The sequence below is a fragment of the Brassica rapa genome, chromosome A05 (genome assembly GCF_000309985.2).
Source record: "Brassica rapa cultivar Chiifu-401-42 chromosome A05, CAAS_Brap_v3.01, whole genome shotgun sequence".
In the NCBI taxonomy this organism is placed as follows: domain Eukaryota; kingdom Viridiplantae; phylum Streptophyta; class Magnoliopsida; order Brassicales; family Brassicaceae; genus Brassica; species Brassica rapa.
This window is the reverse complement of record NC_024799.2, coordinates 28,118,244-28,142,079: the sequence shown is the minus strand read 5'-3', so window position 1 is coordinate 28,142,079 and position 23,836 is coordinate 28,118,244. Positions and strand designations below refer to the sequence as shown.

Here is a 23,836-nt window from a genome sequence, read left to right as displayed (position 1 = left end):
ATTTTGTTAAATTTTTATGGTTTAAAATTTTAAAATTATGGGAAATAGAAAATCACAGAATATACACTTATAACTAAAATTTAATATGTATGAAAATTTTAAAATATGTATTATAAACAGAATGATTATTTTTTTGTCTCAAAAATAACATGCATATAATTAATGAATGGCAAATCAAAACGGATAAGGAGTACTGTAAACTTTTGTACACATTCTATGACTGTCCCTACTGGGCAATGCTCAAATATGATTTGCTATATCTTCCATTGTAAAGCAAATTCCATAGTTTGTGTATCTCCACTCCAGGTACGCGTGACATTTATAGTCTAATAGTATTTTACACCTATACGTTATAACAAAACATAGTATATGTTAAAATAATTATATCTTTACTTATCAAAAAAAAAATTATATTCTAACAAAGCCTCTAAAAAAGATGATAAACCACATGTAACTTAATAAACAAGGAAACAATATATTATTTAAGAAATCCTCCTCCTATAAATTCATGGGCGTACACTCTAGTCAACACCTCACAAAGTCATAAACATACAAAAACATTTCTTCTCTTTTATTACCCAAAAGCAACAGAAAAAAAAGAAGAACCAACTAAACAATTTCAAATTTTTTGAAAGCAATGGACCAAGGACAAACACCACATAGCACAACCGGCCAAAGCCACTCACCTTCTTCCTCCGCTTCCGGTTCCACCTCAACCGAACCAGTTCGGTCACGATGGTCACCTAAACCAGAACAAATACTCATACTTGAGTCGATCTTTAACAGTGGTATGGTTAACCCTCCAAAAGAAGAGACGGTAAGGATACGAAAGATGCTGGAGAAATTCGGCAAGGTGGGAGATGCAAATGTCTTCTACTGGTTTCAAAACCGGCGGTCAAGATCTCGCCGAAGGCAGCGGCAACTCCAGGCTGCAGCTGCAGCAGCGACCACAACCACTAATACTTGTGACCAGACCATGATGGTGAGCAACAACTTGCCACAACATAGTGGAAGTGATTTGGGGTTTGGAGGTTGTAGCACTTCTAATTACTTATTTGGTGGGTCATTTCAAGTTCCTTCCTTCTTTCTTTGGATTTCTTTCTTCTCCTCCTTCCTGTTAAAGCTCCTCTTCCACTTTTTCTTTTTCTTCTTCAGCTAGCTCTTCTTCTTATGGCGCTGGATGTGATAATCATAGCAATAATGGCATGGAGAATCTCTTAACAATGTCTGGTGAAATGGGTTACCATGGAGCTAATCAACATCATTATAACTATCATAGCTCAAATGTCGAATCAATTTTGTGCCCATCTGAACAAAGCTCCAATTATCACTACCAACAAGGTAAACAAAAATAAATAATTTGCATGCCTCTTTTTTTTTGCTTTGTAAACTGAAGTGCTTTGTCCTCTAAACCCTCTTTCTTTCCCCAGAAAGTCTCTTAAAGTAACATTTTAAAATTGTAAAAGGTGTTTTAAACGTAGGAAAAAAACAATTCTGGGTGGGTTTCAACCAAATAACCGATTTTTTATGTGGTAATTTAATTGATAAGTAGCTTTGTTAATTATATTTCCGATACTACCTAACATTTTGTACCTGAGAGCAAGTTCTATAGTCTGTTTTTTCTTATATACCTGAAGTTATTTTCTATTCTTCTAGAGAGAAAAAAAAAACTCTCTAGATCTCATAATTTTACTATAAAAGCAATTTTTAAGGGAGGGTGGATCAAATTTCAGATGAGTTTCACCTAAAGAACTTGACTTCTTGGACTATTAGGTTAATTGTTCGTCCAATATTGCCTAATCTCGAGCTTGAAAGGTAATAAGCTGATGTTTACATATTATTAGATATATTTTGAAATTCAGGGTCTATAATGGTGTTTATAAACGGAGTTCCAACAGAAGTGACGAGCGGAGGTATTGATATGAAAGTAACGTTTGGAGAAGATTTGGTTTTGGTGAATTCCTCAGGTGTTCCTCTTCCTACTGATCAGTTTGGGTTTTTGATGCATAGCTTACAACATGGTGAAGCTTATTTCCTGGTAATAACTCTCTCTCTCTCTCTCTCTCTCTCTCTCTCTCTCTCTCTCTCTCTCTCTCTCTCTCTCTCTCTCTCTCTCTCTCTCTCTCTCTCTCTCTCTCTCTCTCTCTCTCTCTCTCTCTCTCTCTCTCTCTCTCTCTCTCTCTCTCTCTCTCTCTCTCTCTCTCTCTCTCTCTCTCTCTCTCTCTCTCTCTCTCTCTCTCTCTCTCTCTCTCTCTCTCTCTCTCTCTCTCCTCACTTTGATGTTGAAAATAGGAAATGAGATGGAACCCAATTGGGGTTAAAGTCTTAAATTGTCTGCTACAATATATTTTAATCATCATAATAAAATAATATAAACTCTTTCGTAAGAGAAACAAATATAATGCTATTTGATGAGTGTCGGTTTGTACAGTAAATTATATGTTCTTAAGACTTAATTTATGTAACCGAAGATTTGTGATTTGACGAGGTTTTTCACATTTGAATAAAAAATCTATGAGTTTTTATTAATGAACCTTTTGTTCACATTTGAGTGAAAAGCATGAGATGATATATTTGCATACCATGTATAAGAATTAGTTAGTACTTTTATAAACTGTGGTTTCAGTAAGTTACTAGTTTGAGCAAGTAATTTTATTATTATTTTTGTTTCAGCAGTTATAATGTCAAATGTTATGTTCACTAATTTTAGTACTAAATAAAAAGGAATTGAAAGCCTACAGTTAATATTTAATTATGTGTACAACTGTTTGTGAAATTAAATATCCTATATATTGTTAATTTTCATGTATTTGTCACTTGAAATGGATTGGTAGTGAGTTGAGTAACATATATCCAATAAATATTGTTGTTTTAAGTCTTTTTCTAAATCCAAATTTTATTATTTTTCTATTTCGTATTATTTGTCGTTTAGAGTTTAAAATTTATTTTATTTTAAGTGTATTTTACGTTCTCAATTTTTTTATTTGATAATTTTTTAATATTATTTGTGTTGTCTTATTACATTAATTAAGATGATCAAATAAACTAATATATTAATAAGGGGCAATAGTGATTTTTTAATTTATGTGAAAATTTTAAATTAATATATAAAATGAAACGGAAAGAGTATTAATTTGTTGTTTTTTTCTAAAAGTACAATTACTTGTCTTGGGGTACATTTTAGTTAACAGCATAGATTTTAATTATTTAATTGAGTTCATTGGCAAACGAGACACTGGGAAATCTATTCTCTCACACACACACACTCTCTATCTTCTCATGGTCCTCTTAGAAATCTAAGTGTGAGCCATTCGGCATTAGGGTTCATCTCTCTCTCTCCTCTCTTGAAATAATTCGAATTTCTTGGAATTCTAAAGAGATCTTACATCAATTAATCTGCTTTTATATTTTCCTTTTTAAATGATCGTCTTCTTTTTTGTTATTTGTTGTTTCGATTTGTTATCGACAGGTTCCAAGACCGACATGAACTGCCTTTACTCTTGTGTTATGTGGTGATTCAACAGATGCCTTGTTATTCTACCTTAGTCTATATGGCTGCGGTCCATCCATTTTTTTCCTTTTCTTTATGTATCTATCGTGTAATAAAAGTTTCTTCTGTTGTCTCTTAGTTTTGCCATCTAATTAAATAAAAAAACGAAGTCAAAAGCTCTTCTAAAACGAAGAGATTTAGTTTTTGTATCAGTTTAGTGATTTAGATGTAAAATAAGTAATTCTTTTACAATAAATTTTGTGTCTAGGGATCATCAAGCTAGTTCGTGTGCAGAGAGTAATGAATTTTATTGGAATTAGAAAAAAAAATCGAAGTCTATTAGTTGCGTTGAACACTTTCCAGTTAATACATTAAATTAATGTTCTACAAGATTGCATCTATTAAGTAGATCTTTAGCTTGAGCTATCACTAAAATAAGAGTACCATTTGTTAAGTACGGTGTACTTGTTGTCGATATTTATACGGTATAAATTATACCCTTTGTGTGTGTTTATCAACAAGTTCGCAGCTAGTTCACCTTATTTTATAGTTCACCTTATTTCAAAACTGATTCAAGCATCTCTACAGTGAACGATACCCATTATTGATACATATCAAGCACCTCTCTAAACGATACATTTTACATCAAATCATACGCCATACTTTAACAAATACAATTAGAAACTAGTAATACGGATTACAATTTCTCAAAAAGCTGATAATACAAATTCTAAGCCATAATACAGTCTCGTATAAAATTATTAATTCTTATATCTTATATTAGTGCGGTCTCAAATTATATTATATTAAGGCTATGTTCAAAAAAAATATAGTAATTATATATTTAACAATGTGATGAACTAATTTTAAAAGTTAATAGCTTTATCTATATATATTTGAGGATTCTCTTCTAATTATAAACTCAAATTTAAAAATACATTAAAATTTGAAATTTTAAATCAAATTTACATATTTATTTGAATTTTTTTTATATTTTTTTTATTTTTAGACCCGGACCATGTTCGACCGCTCCACTTGCACATGCTATTAGACGGTCCTGCTTATATATGTCCTAAATCTCGTTACTATTATGAAACTATAATACTGTAAGCCACACGTTAAAACTATAATAACAAATTGTCTACAAAACAAATAATTAATTAGCTCAAATGCATATATATATCAACCTACATAACCATATAAAATAAAAAGATACAAATCAAAAATCTTACAAACAAGATGGCTCACATATATCTAATGAACATTGGCTATGCAAAATGGGTATAAAATTAGCTTTGGTCATAAAGGAATTAATACAACGCTTGGTGATTTAATTTTAAACGGAATTCAGAAATTGCATTGTCCGTACATTATAATTTGGTATACTTTTGTTTTGATTGAATAGATATAAAGAATAAAATGGAAGAGCATAACACAGCTGGGGTTCGTCAGAAAATCTATTCTTGTCGATTCCTGCTCTCTGGAACACAAACCTTAATTAACAACTCGAAGCAAGATCTTAATAACCAATAGCGAAGACAAATATTTTTTGGTAAATCCAAATTCTGCCCATTAGATCTGACCTTGTAAACATCAAGTGAAAGTTTACAAGTACTGAATATTCACTCAATAATTCAAAGGACAAAACCTATACATATTCGAGAATCAAAACTCTACAAACTGAAGAATTTTATAAACTAACTTTCCGTTGTAATATATACTTCCTCCTTATTTTCAAAAAGAAAATATATACTTCCTCCGATTTTATTATTTTACATTTTTAATAATCAGATAATTTTTAGAAATTTACGATCAACAAAAATATTATATTGGGTAGAAAACTGAATATAAATTTTATTTTTAAAATGATTTTGAACCTTATACAAAAATATTCATATAACGAGAATAATGTAATAAAATAAAGCCACTAGGCGACAAGACCGACCACTGTAGCCAGTGAGTAGAAGACGCATGTTTGGTTAATTCTTGAATTCCGAACTCAAAAGTATATGTATCTGGGACTTACCATATGGATCTATTCAAACTCACTCACTCACAGTTTCCTATTGGCTACCATGTGGATTATTAATAAACCTTACTTTTACCGACCCTTTTTTCTTGTCTACTACTACTACTATATTATATTCAGGAGACTCTACCTTTTGCATTCGAAGCTTCCCACATACCCTATGCCTATCATCGCCGTCTCCGGTGACCATTATGGCTACCTCATGACCTCTTCGACTTCCCTGGACTCTCAACTCCCCCAAACCATTTATTATTTATAATAGGTGCATCTTATAAATCTTGCACAAACCTAAAGTTTTGTATGCATCTTTCCAGTGTAGTCTATGAGGTTTCTCTGCTTCTTTCAAAGTCTGGTACATCCGACTCAGGTACATGTTATACTAGTAGCGTAAACGAACTCATGCTAAGCTTACAAACATGAAACCTAAATCAAACCCCAATGACAACAAGACGTAACGTAACCCAAGTTAATTTTGTAGTGTCAGATATCGTATTTGGGCTTTTAATGTTAGGCCAGAATAATGTAGCCCAATTATTGTAGGCTTCGGTATATGTTGGCTCGTTCTTCATTTAGGATCAACGTGGCAAGTCATCTAATCATTATTTGTGTCAAAATATTTAAGAATACAATTAAAGAACTATTTTATTTGATTCAAAATTAGATCGTTGTTTAGATTTTGTCAATCCAAGGTTCGGTTTAATATTTATATTTAGGTATTTGTTGAAGAATTTCCACGATTCCCAAGTCTTCGGATCTCAAAATTTTTGTGCTAATTGTGAGAGTTTTTTCAGTAGTTAAAGTTTTGAAATTAATATCGATTTGATTAGGCCACACGCAACATTGTTAAAAATCAATTTCAGAAAGAGCTGTCAGGTTTCACCCCACGTAAACCTTGACAGACCAACCGACGGTGTGATTTGCCCATTTAATTTACATAATTAATATGTGTACTCTTCATCAGATTATATAAGTATATATTTTGAGTCAAATATCAATTTAACGATTAATTACTCATTAGTAACCACCACTAACGTTACGTTATCTACGATAATCAGAGGAGGCAATAATATATTTTAATACTATTTTAAGTTCATATATAAAATTTACCCAAACAAAGTTTGAAATTTGTGAGTATATACTCTGGGTAAAAAAATTCCATCATTACGTTTTTATCTTCAGTCAAACTAAACCACTAATAACATTTTGACCATTTACTAAAATTACGACTACCATTAACTGTCCACAAATTTGATACTAATTTAAGCAAATTTGAAAAAAAAATATTATACTATTTTGAAAATTTATTTCTTTAAAAATGATTGGTCCCAAACTATATCTTTTTGAATAACGTCATATTTTAATGGAGTTTATATCTTCATTGGATTAGATTACATGATTTTCTATAGAATAATTTTGTTGGCAATTAAATTGTGTGGTTTTAATTGCCCCGCGTCTAAAGATCAACGTCGACGACTCAGTTCCTTCCTACACAAGCGAGCGAGCGAGGGAGAGAGAAACAAAGAGCGTGTTGTATACTGTCTCTTCGGCGTTTTCATCGTTTCTCATCTACCTCACAAAAAAAAACTTCTCATCACTCTAACAAATCTCACTTCTTAACAGAGATTTTCTCTCCTGGGTTTTGGATTTACAAAATCTTTATTCTTCTTCTATGAATCTGTTCCATCTTATTATTTTTTCTTCAGATTCTTGATATATGATTCTTCTCCTTGATAGTTTCTATGAAGAAGTCTGTGTCTCCAGTCTCTTGTTTTAGATTACCAGAGATGGTTGAGAGATCAAACACACGGTATCACCGAATGTTCATCACCAGAATATCGATGATCTTCTTGTTGATATCGATCCTCTCCGTCCTCTCTTGGTTCTTGATCCTTTCTTCCACAAACCCCAACCGAGTTCTTGATCACATCTCAGTCTCAGGACCTACTGATTCTCCTCTCATAATCATCAAGAACTCAGAGAAGTCTCCCCAACAAAACGACGCCGAATTGCCAAATCCTAAAAACAGTGGAGCAAAAACAGAGGAAGTTGTACAAACCCTCTCATGCAACCAGAAGGTTTCTCCTCCTTCTCCAAGACCATTGAAAGTCTACATGTATGATATGAGTCCAGAGTTTCACTTTGGGTTATTAGGTTGGAAGCCTGAGAGAAACGGCGTCGTTTGGCCTGACGTTAGAGTCAATGTTCCTCACCATCCTGGTGGGCTTAACTTGCAGCACAGTGTTGAGTATTGGCTGACATTGGATCTCTTGTTCTCTGAGCTTCCAGAAGACTCTAGAACCTCTCGTGCTGCGATACGTGTAAAGAACTATACCGAAGCTGATGTAGTCTTCGTGCCATTCTTCTCCTCATTGAGCTACAACAGATTCTCTAAGGTTACCCAAAAGCAGAAGCTGAGCCGAGACAGAGAACTACAGGTTACTACATTCACAACCAAACCTTTTTTTACATTAAATTTTATTAATTCAACCCGAAAACAGAAATACAGATCCGATTACAACCCGACTCGAACAAAATTACCCTAGTAATAAGTTTCTTAACTAATTTAGCTCGACTCATATCCCCGTGCATTCCGCTAGCTCGGATTCCAAATCCTAGAACCAAACCTTTGTGTTTATTTTTCTTATTTAGATATTTACTATGACAGGACAAGTTGGTGAAGTTCGTGACGGCACAAAAGGAGTGGAAGATCTCAGGAGGGAAGGATCATGTAATAATGGCGCACCATCCTAATAGCATGTCCACGGCGAGACATAAGCTATATCCAGCTATGTTTGTGGTCGCTGACTTCGGTAGATACTCGCCACGTGTGGCTAATGTTGATAAAGACATCGTAGCTCCATACAAACACCTTGTCCCATCGTACGTTAATGACACGTCAGGCTTTGATTCGCGTCCGGTCTTACTCTACTTTCAAGGTGCCATCTACCGTAAAGCTGTGAGTGCTTGCTTGCTACACAAGTAATATTTATTCAAAACCTAGACTAACCCTAAGTAAAAATAAAGCTGTGAGAGCTTGCTTGCTAGACAAGTACTATCTATTCAAAACCTAGACTAACCCTAAGTAACAATCTTGTAGGGTGGATTCGTGAGACAAGAGTTATATTACCTTCTGAAAGAAGAAAAAGACGTTCACTTCTCCTTTGGAAGTGTACAAAACCACGGCATAAGCAAAGCGGGAGTAGGAATGAGATCATCTAAGTTCTGTCTCAACATCGCCGGAGATACTCCGTCTTCTAACCGTCTCTTTGACGCCATAGCTAGTCATTGTATTCCGGTTATCATCAGCGATGACATTGAGTTACCTTACGAGGATGTTCTCAACTACAACGAGTTCTGCATCTTTGTCCGAGCATCAGATGCTTTGAAGAAAGGGTTTTTGTTGGGTCTTGTGAGGAGTATTGGGAGAGAAGAGTGGAACAAGATGTGGGGAAGGTTGAAGGAGGTTGAGAGGTACTTTGATTTGCGTTTTCCGGCTAAGGATGATGATGGAGATTATGGAGTTCAGATGATTTGGAAAGCTGTGGCGAGGAAAGCTCCATTGGTGAAGATGAAGGTTCATAGGTTTCAGAGGTTTACAAGGCCTTTTTTGATTTAGTGTAGAAATATAATTATTAATATAGTTTCAGTTCAACCTAGCACCATTGGTACACTATCTTTTACCATTCTAAAATCTTCTCATGTTGCTCAAGATCAAAATCAGTTTCGCTAAGCAACTCGTTCTTGTTTAGATCTAGCTTGTGACATAAGTTACATCTTTGTGCATTAGTTATTACATAACTAGGTATATCGTTTGGCTTACAATCTTTTTGAAGATATAAAAGAAGACAGTCTTTTTTTCATCCCAAAGTTTCGACTTCCCATTGCGGTAATTTTACAGGCCTAAGCCTTTACAGGTTATGGGAAGGCCATGTGGTTAGAGCTGACACGGAGCTTGGGAGATACAAATTTCATGAGACTAAACATTGTTTTTTCAAAGATTGTGTGATGTATAGAAAATCAGAGACCATGTTGCCCTAGTCTTCTCTTTCTCACTCATTCATATAATAGAAGTGAAGTCACATAAGTTTATGGCTGGACAAAGTAAATTATGTGCATTGAAATCCACTTTTTAGGCTGATCAAGGATACGTTCACGCACATACATATCTATATTAGACTATATGATCAAGTTTCGACTGCCACTAACTAAGAGGAAACTGGATAAAAGAGTGCTTATGAGAGAGCTAATCACAAGAAACAAACAATTAAAATAGGGTGAGACTTGTGGGTTGCAGCTCCATTTTGCATTCTTTATTTCAGTGGTTTTGCCCATTTATCTCAAAAAGAATAACAAAATGTATTCACATGCATAAGGCCAACGAACTAAATAGACAAAAGTTCGATACAGCCATAAACAAAAAATTATTAAAGAGTTACTAATAGTAAATAAAAAATGATGAAAAGAAAAGATAGGTTTCCCTACAAAGAAGAAAGTAAGATATTTATTTTGGTTCATTCAAGAAGGAGAGAGACACGAATGCGGAATGCATTTTCAAAGGGACAAGAGATAACACATGGAAGATCGCTGCATGGATTGTGTATGCGTGTCTGTCTCCATACTTGCATAACGTGGAGTCTCCCTAGGTCCCACCATTTTATCCGTTTAGGTCGAAATCGTAGAAACCAACATGCAAGTCTGTACTTGTTCACTAAGTAAATAGAGACTTATTAGAGATGTAAATACTTTTGCTATAACAAACAATTTTTTTTCTTTCTATTCAAACTATATATAGTGACTTAATGGAAAACTAATAGTAAAAATCTATAATTATTGGTAGTATCCGATCTACATCTACATGGTAAATTTTTCACCACTTCAACTCAACTGCTTCACTACGGGATCACTTGGTTTGTTATATTAATCCGTTTTCACTTATCTCCATGTTATTATTTGATTGTTTTAGGTTTTAGCATGAAACAAAAAGGTATTAGTACATGGTAACAGCAGAAGAAGATAATACCTAACGATCGAACGGTGCCGGCAAAAACTCTTACCTAATGATCGAATGGCCTGGATTGCATCCCGCACGAACAACTAATATGATTGGACCCTATAACCAGGGGGGAGCTGGTTACAAACCCCTTTTCTAATTTCCGCTTGTTAAGATCAGAAAATCTAATTTAATTTCGAAATTGGTTAATAATTATCTAATTTCCCAAAAGATGTATGACATTTTCAGATTAATGTGAAAAATCCAATTAGAAGGTTATAAGTTTTGGTATTATGTCATAATAACTAATGACTACGCATATGTAGGACGTTGGTTTCATATTAAAATGGCACTTAGAGGATTAAGAAGATTTGACATTGCGTTATATAACTAAGAACTATGCATATGTGGGATATTCAAATTTAGAGGAAGATAACTAATTTGTGTATATATCTAATAATACACCGACAGGTTCACAAAGTCGGTTTTTACTCTTGTTCACATACGGAGTTATATGTAAACAGATACGTAAGTCAACTATACTCGTTTCTGTCTCTATATGTCTATGCGAATAGATATCTAGAAGTTTCAGTTCTATTCTGGCATATTCTCCTAAAAAGAGATAAAGGTAAATATCCGTCTCCAGTCTGTTTTCATTTCTTCATTATTTTCTGTGATTTTTTTTTTAGTTTGTTGAACATTTCACCGAGCTCTGTTTCTCTGTCTTCTATGCTTTTCTTGACGTTTCTGTATTCTCTCTTGAACTGAAGTAATTTCTCACTCAATACTTCATACTATATACTATATACTAATTTCCGAGCTAGAGATGAGTTTGAAGAAACGTTTGGTAGCTAGTTCGATATCATTGAATTTATACTCGAGGATTGTAGTTTAAACTCAACATAAACTTGCATTATTTTATACGTTTCTGATCGATTATAGTAATTGTTTTCTTTTGTCCAAAACAAGTAATTGTCTTTGTATTGATTATTTCAGATTAAAGATCCAAAGAAGGAAACAACCAAACATGAGCACTCAAGGAGAAATGGAGGAGAGGCTACTACGTGTAGGATCAGATGCTAAGGATCGCCAAAGCAACAGTATAGAGAGTCTCTATCTGAGAGCAAAGGTTTGGAGCGAAGTAAGCAAAATGTGGAGAATAGCATTACCTTCCTCTTTGTTCCGCATGACTTCCTTTGGTAGCATCATTGTGGCTCAAGCCTTCATCGGTCACTCCTCTAAGTTGGGTCTAGCTGCTTACGCTCTACTTCAAAGCACATTCATCCGCTTTCTCTACGGTTTAATGGTATACAATACTGCTTGTTTATTCAACATTTTGATATGAAAAAAAGAACTAGTTATAGTTATTAAAATAGAAATAGTCTTTTTAGTCTTTGGGGTGTTAATATACATAGGGCGGTATGTCAAGTGCAACGGAGACCTTATGCGGGCAAGCATACGGTGCAGAACAGTACCACACGATGGGGATATATCTACAACGTTCATGGATTGTTGACATAGCCGTGACCACTTTGTTCCTACCGTTTATTATATTCGCTGGTCCGATTCTCCGTCTATTAGGCCAGAATGTTGCGATCACTAGGACCGTTGATGAGATATACCCTTGGATGATCCCTTATGTCTACAGCTTGATCTTTACCATGACTATGCAAATGTATCTCCAAGCACAAATGAAGAACGCTATTGTAGGCGTTCTCTCGACCTTGTCATTGGCTCTTGACATCCTGGTCACGTGGTGGTGCGTGCGTTTTATGGGGATGGGGATTGGTGGTGCGCTCCTCGGGCTTAATGTGAGCTCGTGGTCTTTGGTGTTAGCTGAGTTTGTGTACGTTTTTGGTGGGTGGTGTCCGTTCACTTGGACTGGATTTAGCACTGCGGCTTTTGCTGACCTGGTTCCTATGCTCAAGCTCTCCATTTCTTCAGGCTTCATGATCTGGTAGTTACTAAGATTTTAGTATATATATGTATATATTTTATATATATTTATGAACAACTTAATTATTTTTTATAGAATACAAATGTTATGAATATATTTATGAACAATATAGAACACAAATGTTATGGAAATGTTAATGCTTCTAATCATTTGTTTTCTTTTATTTCCCAACAGCTTAGAGTATTGGTACCTGAGCATCCTTGTCTTAATGGCTGGTTATACAAAAGATGCTAATACAGCAATCTCTGCTTTCTCAATATGGTAAATTCAAAATCTTCCTAGCCATTTATATCTGAATTTTATTCAAGAAGATAAATTATTTAAAGTAAAATAATCTTGAAAATTTGCAGCCAATACATATATACATGGGAACTCAACATATGCCTAGGCTTCTTGGGTGCGGCATGGTAATGCTCACAAGTTTATTATATATCTAAATATAATAATCTTCAGTCTATATTAAATGATAGGTAATAGTTTTCTTGTGCACATATGTAATTAATGATATCATAGCGTCCGAGTGGCTAATGAGTTGGGGAAAGGAGACGCAGCTGCAGTGAGATTCTCTATCAGAGTGATACTCACAGTATCAACAATAATGGGAGTGATATTCTCTGTTCTATGTTTAGCGTTTAGCGGTCAGATATCGTATTTATTTACTAATAGCAAAGAAGTTTCGAAAGCAGTGGATGATCTATCGATGATCCTTGCTGTATCAATCTTGCTCAACAGCATTCAACCTATACTCTCAGGTCAAGATAACTATATTTATATGTAGATTTGACTGTTTACATTCCTAGTAACTAATGAAAATGGTGATTATTAAAAAAAAAAAACAGGTGTGGCAGTAGGAGCAGGGATGCAGAGTATAGTGGCAGTTGTGAACTTAGTTTCATATTATGGAGTTGGTATTCCTTTAGGTCTCATCCTTACTTATGTTTTCCATCTCGGTGTTAAGGTAACTTCTCTCTTCCTTAATCTTGCTTAGTACTAATTAGAATATACTGTAAGAAAAGTATATTACTAAATACATTTCATTGTGTCTGATATGTAGGGACTATGGTCTGGAATGTTGGCTGGTATTGCGATCCAAACAGCGATATTGTGTTATATCATTTACAAAACTGACTGGGAGTTAGAGGTTAGCAATTACATTTGTTATCTTCCTTGAAGTGGAGACAAATATATGTATAAATTCTTGGAATATTTTGTTTTTGTAGGTTAAAAAGACAAGCGAACGTATGAAAGCGTGGAGCCTGAAGCCATCTCATGAAGAGTCGAATCCTATAATAGTTGATGAGAGGAAGTGAGAAGTGTTGTATAACGTTGTTCCCTTTTCAAATGTAATATGTGAATATTTTTGGGGGCTAATAATGCAACTCTCGTTGCTATCAGTTAGAAAAAATAATAATTTGCCAAGCAATTTCAGCAAAAACTGATTATTCATTACACTGAATTTCTCAAATTATTGTATAAACACAGATGGAAATTACAGGAAAATCTAAAGTAGATACAAAAGAAGAAAAAATATTATTTGGACAATAGTTTGAAAGCAAGCAAATCTTTAATGCTGGAAACATCCTCCAGGGCCAGCTCATGCTCCAACTGTGCTCTCGTTGATTTCAGAACGTCCTGCCAAAGAAAGATAAACCGGTTAACTGATAGCCAAACCGAAAATTCCAAAATTGTAAACAAGTTTGGTTCAAGTTACATTGAATTCCATGTAAGAAGCTCGTTTGGCAAGCCACTGTGCATCCATCATTTGGAAAGCTACACAGTAGAGCTTATCAAACGCCATTTCGTCTTTTTCTAGAAACTCCAAGAACTTTATCCCAGCTAGCGTTGATGGTTTGCCTTAACAGAAACACACACATCTCAAGTTCTCAACACTCAACAGTTTGAAATCTTCACGGCTAATAGTAGTTTTTACTTGGTTTCTTGAGCATTTTACCTGACTGGAGATCTAACATTTGTGCCAGCATGAATGAGATATTGATGCCAGCGACCGCGAAAGGATATTCCCATTCGGCTCTTGTTCCATCTTGTTTATGTAACAATCTGTGGAATGCTTCCTGTCATAATGAAAAGACAGACTCTTGTTAGAATCATCGTGAATCTCTATACTTTCAAAGAGGCATGAGAAAATCAAAGATGTATATGTGAATGGGGGAAACATCACAAACCGGATAGGTCTTTGCAAAGAAGATTAGATTCTCCAGTGATATATATCCTCCACCTCTACAAATCAGTTTATGAAACTCATCATCAGTAAAATGACTAGTGATGAAGAAGATTCAAATCTACACAATTGTATACCGAAAATCTGTTGAAGGGTCCGTTCCTTGCCATCCCATCTCCTTCCAGAGTTCGGATTTAAGAGGTGGTAGTTCTCTTTGTGGATACGCTAACCTCCATAGTTGTCTAAGTGCATCCTGTGAATCATGCGATTACATAAATCTAGACAAAACATTGAACATGTGGAATTAATATTAGCAAACAGAGATTCCATGAAACAACTTACTTGATGCTCCATTCGAGATCCATCAAACGGTATTTCTATTCTTCTCTTAATGTTTCTCAGCCTTTCTTCCTATTAAGAGGTAATCAATTATACTTCTCTTAAACATATCATTTGATACATGGTTGTCACAAGATAAGATAGATGCTTTAAATATACCTGCAACATACTAAGAGGAGGTGGCAAATGCCTTCCACCAGAACCTATGTGAGACAGAGAAAGGAACTTCCCAAAGAGCGATCCAGATCCAAAGACAACTTTGGCTGCAAAAGCAAGAAACAAGATGAAATGTGATAATCACTCTTTTAAACAATCGAAGGAGTAATAGTAAACAAGACAATGAAAAGCAAACCTATCCACTGAGCCCATTGTGCAATCAACTGAGAAAAGATTAACGTCCAGTGAACTTGCTGTCTCTTCTGCTCTTCTTCCCAAATATCCTCCAGAGTACGCTCCTAAGAGACACAACACAGAATGATGATAATACATAAAATGGTTTCTCTGAAAAAAAGGAAACACTAACCTCATTGTAGGCATCTTTACTATCGCTACTAGTTCTCAACAAGGGCTCGCTTAAAGTTTCGGAGTCTGTTGCATCATACCGTTCGTACTTTCTCCCATCTACATCCCCGTGATGAAGCCTTCTCCTAAGAGTCGCAGATGCCATCTTGTAAACCAACACACAGAAGCGAATAAGCCCCTGCAGCATAATAACATAAATCAGACCAAGCAAACACAACAGCAAAACAAAAAACATGAAAATTTGAGACTGTCTGAACCATAATGCAGCAGAAAAAAAAAGCCTTTCAAATTGTTAAAGTCTTGGACTTTTTCCACATTAGACCCTAATCATACTATAAAGACAAGATTACAGAACAGAACAGAGATCAATCAGAGAAAACGAACCCTAATAAGCTTCAAACGGAAACCAAAACACGCGTGACTAATTCAACAAGGACCTTTTCGATCTAGCAAACTACACAAAATCACCAACCATTGAATCGTTATAATACTCAGAACATCAAAAACAGAGCTCCTGTCACAAAACCTAATTTTCAATCACAACAGAGATGCCGAAAGATGACAGAGAACCCCCCAAATTCAGATTCGACCTTTTAACCTCAAATCAGGAAGCTTTATCCAAAATTTGTAGGAATCTAAGATAAGACTATAAGAATAACAATATACAATTCCGGAAAATGGGTTTGATAGGTTAGCTTACAGGGAACGCGATCTCAAGTGAAAGATGAGAGCTTCCTTGGTGAGAAAGGTAGGAATATCTCACGCAAACCCAATTGAAACAGTCTCCGGCAACGGCACAAGAATTTCCATAATTCTATTTTATTTGCGATTTAATTTCTCCGGTTTAAATTTCCGGTTAATACATCGGTAGACCATAATTTACCCGATCCGACCCGGTCCAACGCTAGATTCATCTAGATCTGGATATTTTACCCGGATCCAAGGACCGAAACCGAGCCGAAAAATCCCGGTTATTCGAACCGATCTTTTTATCCTTTTGGGTCTTGTTGTGGAGGATCCGATCCGATCCGAATCCGAAATCCGAGTGAATTACCCGAAAAACTAAAAATTCTAATATATATTAGGTATATATAGGTGTTTTAATAAATTTTTTCGTATAATGGCTATTTTTTAAGTTTTATATTTGAATTTTCAGGTATGGTTTTGGATTTGAGGTAAAAAATTAGATTTTTAAAAAATATATAGTTCAGATAATCAAATAAAATTTTGGGTATTCTTCATGTTTTCGGATCAGATTTTAGATAAAAGATTTTTATATTTTTTGAAAATTTAAATATTTTCAGGTATGTTTTAAGTATGTTTAGGCAGGATCCATCGGGATCCGAACCAAACCCGATCCGGAACAGAACTTAATCTGAACCGATAAATCTAATTATTATATTGAATTCAATTATCTAAGATTTAAGAACCAAATTCGAACTGACAAATTCTAATTATATTATTAGATCTAAATATCTGAGATCCGAAATATCCGGAATGACAAAAATCCGATCCGAACCCGATCGAAAACCGATTATCCGGGCCTTTATTCATCATTTCTTCACCAGATGATCTGGTCCAGATCTAATCCAATCCGTGATTAAACAAACCCCTAGAAACCTCTCTCTCTCCGGCACCTTTCTCCGATCAAACCAATGACGCTCCACGCCGCGGTAATCCAGAAGCTCCTCAACACCGGCTCCCACCTCGGCCGCCGCGCGGCCGAGCACCATTTCAAGCAATACGCCTACGGGACCCGCAACGGGATGACCATCATCGACTCCGACAAAACCCTGATCTGCCTCCGCAGCGCCGCGAGCTTCGTCGCCAACCTCGCCCGCACCAAGGGGAACATCTTCTTCGTCAACACGAACCCTCTCTTCGACGAGATCGTCGAGCTCACCTCGCGCCGCATCCAGGGCGACGCGTACAACCACAACCGCTCGACGAATCTCTGGAAGATGGGAGGGTTCTTGACGAACAGCTACAGCCCCAAGAAGTTTCGGTCCAGGCACAAGAAGCTCTGCTTTGGGCCCACGACGATGCCTGATTGCGTTGTGGTGTTTGATGCCGAGAGGAAGAGCTCGGTGGTGTTGGAGGCGGCGAAGCTTCAGATTCCCGTGGTGGCGATTGTGGATCCGAATGTGCCGTTGGAGTTCTTTGAGAAGATTACGTATCCTGTGCCTGCGCGTGACTCGGTGAAGTTTGTGTATTTGTTTTGTAATGTGATTACTAAGTGCTTTGTGGCGGAGCAGATGAAGATGGGGATCACTGCTTGATTGATTGGTTATGAGTAACAAAGTTTGAAACTTTTTTTTTAGTATTGAATAAGTGTTCTTCAGAATTTGAAGTTCTCACATTTGAATGATTTTGCTGAAAGATTGTTCATTTCTTGGGAATGCTATATAGATTATTTGTAAGAGACATGTTAGGATTGGTCTAGGAAGTTTTGTATTTAGCTTATTCCCTCTGCAACTCCTTGTTTTGCAGTGTTAGTGTTAATCTTTACTCAAATGATTTTACAAGTGTTTATATAGAGCTTTACATCAGCTATCTTCTGTAACTAACTAACAACTTGATTCTTTATACAGTTACAACTATTATAGAGAGCTGTACAGAGAGTTTATATATATTGATAGTTAGAGAGTGTACTGGGAGGTTGGTTATTGCTTAGGATAAGACTCATCAGGTAGACAATCTCTGTTACCATATATGTTCTATGATTCCTTGATATTGTCTATGAAAGAGTGAGCTTGAATTGTACATGAGAGATAGCAACCGTAGATTTTCCCACACCACCCATTACTTCTCCATGATCCATTGACATCAGAGACTCCAAGAGGCCCATACTTATTCCAATCGTCCCTGAACTCGTGATTTAAGCTCACAGAAGAAGAGATGTGACTCGAGAAGAAGTTGAGAACTTTCCCCCTGAATTTGAAAGTTTAAATCTTTGGTATCAAAGAGGCCAAGTTTCATACTTTAGAAAGCGTCACGTGGAAGAGTCAAAGGTCAAACCTTTTTCCCCCAAACACTTTCTTCAATAAATTCTCCGACATCACACACAGACACTCTGTCCCCACTCTGTCACTTGAAATTAGCGAGAGATGTCTTCCGTTGCAGCTAGGGTTTTTTTCAGGGGATGCAGATCGCTTCTAGCTCCTGCATCTCGAGCCGCCGCCACCTCTTCCGTGGTTTCTTCTTCGAGGAGTGTAAGCACTGTCGCAGCTGGAGGCACCAAGAAGTCGGCGGCGAAACCGAAGGCGAAACCTAAGCCAAAGTCGAAACCAGACTCTCTGACGAAGAAGACGCCGAGGACTACCGGGATCTTCAAGGCGACCCCTGTCTCTCCAGCTCTCGCTCACTTCCTTGGTACCGGTGAAACCACACGTACTGACGCCGTCAAAGAGGTTTGGACCTATGTCAAGTCCCACGATCTTCAGGTTTACTCTTTTCTCCTTTTCCTCTGCATTTTGTGTGTGTAAAGTTTGGATCTTGCATGTAGAAGTTTGATTTGGTGTGGTTCACTTGTGCTTTTCAGATCTCAAAAGCTCTCTCTGTTTTATCCCTGGTTGTGTCTTGTTGTTCTGCCGAAAAAGTAGTTTATTTCTCGAGTCTATTATTATCTACTAATGTCGCAGAAAGTAAACTTTGCTTAGAGTCTTTACACTTATATCTTATTTGCTCTCAGTTTGGTTTATGTGTCGTTGCGACAACTTCATTGTTATATCTTTGTCTGGGAGAGATGGTTGAAGTCTTCAAAACCTTTGTCTTTTTTTGCTTTACGAACCTAAAAATAGCAAGGAAAACAATCTTTTAGGGGTAAATGTGAATGAGGTTGTTAGAGAAGCACCAATTAATCACAATGATTCTTTCTGAAGTATTGTGGTGAATGTTGTTTTGTAACAGAATCCTGCTGACAAGAGGGAGATCTTCTGCGATGAGAAGCTGAAGCAAATTTTCGAAGGGAAAGACAAAGTCGGGTTTCTGGAGGTCACCAAGCTCTTGTCCACTCACTTTGTGAAGACTGCTTGACTCTTAGCTCAACACGGAAGGAAGAAGCTCTTGTTCTCGTTCTTAACGTTGTCAAATAATCTATTAACTCTTTTGGTACCTGTTTAAAACGATTGTAAACATGGTTTGACTTGTGAAGAAAGTGTCTTGACATCAAGTTTGCAAACTATTTATCTTAATCAAGTAATCAACTACTTCATTTTTATTAACATTCCATTTACTTACCATTCGATCACAAATTATAGAATTAGTACAAACATTGGCTCTAAAAAATTATATTAATTTCTATGTGATAATAATTCGTTTTCAGATTTTTTTTCTGGAATAAAACATTAATGAACCATTAATTAACAATTTTCTCAAATAATTTCTTTTAAGTTTTTGTCATAAAATAGTTTTCAATGGAAAAAAGATCAAAATAACTTATTTTTCATTTCGAAACTTTTCATTTTATTTTTAATTTTTTAAATTTTGCAATTATATCTTTAAAACTCTACTTCTTAACTATAAATCATAAGTTTACATTAATTAATCCTAAAATATAAGTGTATTTTTATCCTTAATACAATTTCTTTTAGTCATTTTTCTCATTGAAAACTATTTTTGCGACAAAAACTTAAAAAAACTATCTTACAAAATTTCTCTTAATTAAATCATTAGATTAAGCGGATTTTTCACAAATTCATTAATCAACTAATTAGTTTTAGGCGTAAAACTCTATTGTTTTTTAGTTATAAAAATAAAAATTTGAATTTTAAACGGAAACTATATAACAAAAGAAGAATTACGCGCAAACGTAAGCTCAATGGTAGTATCACCAGCTTCCATCTCGAAAGCTCTTTCATCATCCAACCTCAAAGACCTCCGCCGAATCCACGCCCTCGTCATCTCTCTAGGCCTCGAACGCTCCGACTTCTTCTCCGGCAAGCTGATCGACAAATACTCCCATCTCAAAGATCCCCGCTCCTCCCTCTCCGTCTTCAAACGAGTCTCTCCCGCGGAGAATGTCTACCTCTGGAACTCGATCATCAGAGCGCTTTCTCGCAACGGCTTATTCTCGGAAGCCCTCGAGTTCTACGGGAAGCTACGCGAGGCCAAGGTGTCTCCCGATAGGTACACGTTCCCTCCCGTCGTCAAAGCGTGCGCGGGGGTGTTCGATAAGGAGATGGGAGATTCGGTTTATAATCAGATTATAGAATTGGGGTTTGAGTCTGATTTGTACGTGGGGAATGCGGTTGTTGATATGTACTCGAGGATGGGGGATTTGTGTAGAGCGCGGCAAGTGTTCGACGAAATGCCTGTGAGAGATTTAGTTTCTTGGAACAGTTTGATCTCTGGGTTTAGCTCACATGGTTACTACAAGGAAGCGGTGGAGCTTTATCGTGAGCTGCGAAGAAGCTCTTGGATTGTGCCGGATTCGTTTACTGTGACTAGTGTTCTGTATGCGTTTGGGAATCTGCTGGCTGTCAAAGAAGGAGAGGAGCTTCACTGTTTTGTTGTGAAGTCAGGTGTTAGTTCTGTAACTGTGGTGAACAATGGATTACTCTCAATGTACTTGAAACTAAGGAGAGTAACGGATGCTAGGCGAGTTTTCGATGAGATGGTTGTTAGAGACTCAGTCAGTTACAATACTATCATCTGTGGGTGTTTCAACTTAGAGATGTATGAAGAGTCCGTGCGGTTGTTTTTGGAGAATCTTGAGCAGTTCAAGGCGGATATCTTAACGGCTAGCTCTATTCTCCGTGCCTGTGGACACTTAAGGGACTTAAGCTTAGCAAAGTACGTTCATGAGTACATGATGAGAGGTGGATTTGTGGTTGGAGCTACTGTGGGGAACATCTTGATCGATGTGTATGCAAAGTGCGGTGATGTGATCGCGGCAAGAGATGTGTTCAAGGGGATGGAGTGTAAGGATACTGTTTCATGGAACTCGTTAATCAGTGGGTATATACAAAGCGGAGATCTTTTGGAAGCTGTGAAACTCTTTAAGATGATGGACGAGCAAGCGGATCATGTCACTTACTTGATGCTTTTATCTGTCTCAACTCGTTTAGAAGACTTGAAACTTGGCAGAGGGCTACACTGTAACGTGACAAAGTCTGGTTTTTATTCTGATGTTTCGGTTAGTAATGCTCTGATTGATATGTATGCTAAGTGCGGGGAAGCAGGAGATTCTCTGCGGATATTTGATAGCATGGAAACTAGAGATACAGTAACATGGAACATGGTTATTTCAGCGTGTGTTCGTTCTGGAGACTTCGCAACTGGTTTGCAGGTAACTACACAGATGAGGAACAGCGGTGTGGTGCCTGATATGGCTACTTTCTTAGTTACATTGCCTATGTGTGCTTCACTTGCTGGTAAACGGCTAGGCAAGGAGATCCACTGTTGCCTTTTAAGGTTTGGGTATGAATCAGAGTTGCGTATAGGGAATGCACTGATTGAAATGTACTCAAAATGTGGTTGTTTAAAGAGCTCCTTAAAAGTCTTTGAGCATATGAGTAGAAGAGATGTTGTGACATGGACAGGGTTGATCTACGCATACGGAATGTACGGCGAAGGCGAGAAAGCTCTCGCAGCTTTCGAAGACATGGAAAAAGAAGCCGGTGTTGTTCCGGATAATGTTGCCTTCATTGCCATCATCTACGCTTGCAGCCACTCTGGTTTGGTAGAAGAAGGCTTGGCTTGCTTCGAGAAAATGAAAACTCGGTACAAGATCGAACCGGCGATGGAACACTATGCCTGTGTGGTGGATTTGTTGTCCAGGTCTCAGAAGATTTCGAAAGCAGAGGAGTTTATCCAAGCGATGCCGGTAAAACCTGATGCTAGTGTATGGGCATCTCTGCTAAGAGCTTGTAGAACAAGCGGGGACATGGAGACTGCGGAAAGAGTTTCTAAGAAGATCGTTGAACTGAACCCGGATGATCCAGGCTACTCTATTCTAGCATCAAACGCGTATGCAGCGTTGAGAAAGTGGGACAAAGTGAGCCTAATCCGCAAATCCTTGAAAGACAAAGAGAGAAAGAAGAACCCTGGATATAGCTGGATTGAAGTGAGTAAAAAAGTTCATCTGTTCCGCGCAGGAGATGTTTCAGCTCCTCAGTTCGAAGCCATACACGAGTCGTTGGAGATGCTATACAGTCTGATGGCTAGAGAAGGGTATGTTCCTGATCCACGGGAAGTGTCGCAGAATGTAGAAGAAGAGGAAGAGAAGAGACGTTTAGTATGTGGTCACAGCGAGAGGCTAGCGATAGCGTTTGGGCTGTTGAACACAGAACCAGGGACTCCACTGCAAGTGATGAAGAACCTTCGTGTCTGTGGTGATTGTCATGAAGTCACGAAGCTGATATCGAAGATCGTAGGGCGTGAGATATTAGTGAGGGATGCTAATCGGTTCCATCTCTTCAAAGACGGAGCCTGTAGCTGCAATGATCGGTGGTGAATAGCGTTTTCAAATGAAGATAACATAAGCAGTATCGTTTTCAAATGAAGATACATAAGAGTGAAATCAATCATATGTTTGCACCAAGAACTTTGTTACTAGAAGTCGATTATTTTGAGCACAAGGAAACAATATTTCTTTGTGGCATTGTATTCTCTTGTTGTTGTAACTGGCACATAATCTTTCGTAACTTACTGTTTCAAATAATGTATTTGGGTCCTATTCTTTATTTACGTGGAACTTTGACAAGTAATGAGGTAATCTCTAATCACAATGCTTAATCCCTTGTCTAATCTGTAATCACAGTGCTTATAATCTTTGAAAGCACTTCCTCTCGTATCATTCATCATCATCATTCGCTTAAATATAAAAAGCCCCATCACCATAATCATCATCATCATCGTTCAACAAATTATTCATATTTTTCTTTTTTTTTTTAACATGTTCGTTTGGAGTTTGACTCTGCTTGCTACGGTGGTTACACTTGCATCGCTAAATGAGTAAAATGTTCAGAAGATTTCAAGGAATGCAAGCTTGATTATCACTTTATATTTGGATCCATGACAAATGGTCTGAAAGTAGAGCAATTGGGTGGACAAAAGACAGCAATGAGTTTCAAATTACAAACAAGAAAAACAGTGTCTGAGACATGCATCAGGATGATGCAAAACACTCAAACGGTCAAAGCAGAGTACAACATACACAATAATAATGATACATGAAACAGAGGAACTCTACACTCTACATTTCACTATTTATTCACCGCAAGGTCATATATTGAGTCTTCTAAGGTTTACTTTTTAGTAACTAAACAATCTCTAAAAACCTTTAAGGTGAGCTCATAATCTCGTAGTAGAGGACAGAGAAGTTCGAG

The 23,836-nt window shown here is 36.7% G+C and overlaps 7 protein-coding genes across 10 annotated transcripts; 6 read left to right on the top strand and 1 right to left on the bottom strand.

Moving 5' to 3' along the window:
• The first annotated feature begins 588 nt into the window (after positions 1 to 588).
• On the top strand, positions 589 to 5,191 carry LOC103855175 (WUSCHEL-related homeobox 11-like). The gene is made up of 4 exons (XM_009132133.2): positions 589 to 1,058; positions 1,156 to 1,341; positions 1,863 to 2,038; positions 3,470 to 5,191. The coding sequence occupies exons 1-4, from the start codon at positions 638 to 640 to the stop codon at positions 3,485 to 3,487; spliced, it is 801 nt and encodes a 266-aa protein (XP_009130381.1). The 5' UTR covers positions 589 to 637; the 3' UTR covers positions 3,488 to 5,191.
• Positions 5,192 to 7,021: 1,830 nt separating this feature from the next.
• Positions 7,022 to 9,297, top strand: LOC103855174 (probable arabinosyltransferase ARAD1). The gene is made up of 3 exons (XM_009132132.3): positions 7,022 to 7,954; positions 8,185 to 8,475; positions 8,617 to 9,297. The coding sequence occupies exons 1-3, from the start codon at positions 7,259 to 7,261 to the stop codon at positions 9,133 to 9,135; spliced, it is 1,506 nt and encodes a 501-aa protein (XP_009130380.1). The 5' UTR covers positions 7,022 to 7,258; the 3' UTR covers positions 9,136 to 9,297.
• Positions 9,298 to 9,618: 321 nt separating this feature from the next.
• Positions 9,619 to 13,912, top strand: LOC103855171 (protein DETOXIFICATION 24). 2 transcript variants are annotated; one of them, XM_009132129.3, is made up of 9 exons: positions 9,619 to 11,137; positions 11,506 to 11,815; positions 11,925 to 12,466; positions 12,641 to 12,727; positions 12,817 to 12,873; positions 12,980 to 13,218; positions 13,306 to 13,424; positions 13,521 to 13,607; positions 13,687 to 13,912. In XM_009132129.3, exons 2-9 carry the CDS (start codon positions 11,537 to 11,539, stop codon positions 13,774 to 13,776), a joined length of 1,500 nt encoding a protein of 499 aa, XP_009130377.2. In that variant the 5' UTR covers positions 9,619 to 11,137; positions 11,506 to 11,536; the 3' UTR covers positions 13,777 to 13,912. The 2 variants fall into 2 exon arrangements, with proteins under 2 accessions (XP_009130377.2, XP_009130375.2); XM_009132127.2 differs by lacking the exon at positions 9,619 to 11,137 and adding an exon at positions 11,153 to 11,278.
• On the bottom strand, positions 13,872 to 16,440 carry LOC103855173 (ELMO domain-containing protein A). 3 transcript variants are annotated; one of them, XM_009132130.3, is made up of 10 exons: positions 16,207 to 16,440; positions 15,508 to 15,684; positions 15,337 to 15,439; positions 15,144 to 15,247; positions 14,988 to 15,056; positions 14,783 to 14,898; positions 14,650 to 14,704; positions 14,418 to 14,538; positions 14,178 to 14,320; positions 13,872 to 14,098 (listed from the first exon to the last, which is right to left on the bottom strand). In XM_009132130.3, the coding sequence occupies exons 2-10, from the start codon at positions 15,649 to 15,651 to the stop codon at positions 13,997 to 13,999; spliced, it is 957 nt and encodes a 318-aa protein (XP_009130378.1). In that variant the 5' UTR covers positions 15,652 to 15,684; positions 16,207 to 16,440; the 3' UTR covers positions 13,872 to 13,996. The 3 variants fall into 3 exon arrangements, with proteins under 3 accessions (XP_009130378.1, XP_033148251.1, XP_033148252.1); XM_033292360.1 differs by lacking the exon at positions 16,207 to 16,440 and adding an exon at positions 15,979 to 16,175; XM_033292361.1 differs by lacking the exon at positions 16,207 to 16,440 and adding an exon at positions 15,891 to 15,964.
• Positions 16,441 to 17,006: 566 nt separating this feature from the next.
• On the top strand, positions 17,007 to 17,981 carry LOC103855170 (ribosomal protein S2, mitochondrial). Its single transcript, XM_009132126.3, has one exon. The coding sequence runs from the start codon at positions 17,162 to 17,164 to the stop codon at positions 17,783 to 17,785; it is 624 nt and encodes a 207-aa protein (XP_009130374.1). The 5' UTR covers positions 17,007 to 17,161; the 3' UTR covers positions 17,786 to 17,981.
• LOC103855169 (protein TRI1) lies at positions 17,784 to 19,729 on the top strand. Its single transcript, XM_009132125.3, has 2 exons — positions 17,784 to 18,949; positions 19,416 to 19,729. Exons 1-2 carry the CDS (start codon positions 18,614 to 18,616, stop codon positions 19,539 to 19,541), a joined length of 462 nt encoding a protein of 153 aa, XP_009130373.1. The 5' UTR covers positions 17,784 to 18,613; the 3' UTR covers positions 19,542 to 19,729.
• Positions 19,730 to 19,959: 230 nt separating this feature from the next.
• Positions 19,960 to 23,215, top strand: LOC103855167 (pentatricopeptide repeat-containing protein At3g03580). The gene has a single exon (XM_009132124.2). It carries the CDS (start codon positions 20,326 to 20,328, stop codon positions 22,960 to 22,962), a length of 2,637 nt encoding a protein of 878 aa, XP_009130372.1. The 5' UTR covers positions 19,960 to 20,325; the 3' UTR covers positions 22,963 to 23,215.
• The last annotated feature ends 621 nt before the right edge of the window (positions 23,216 to 23,836 follow it).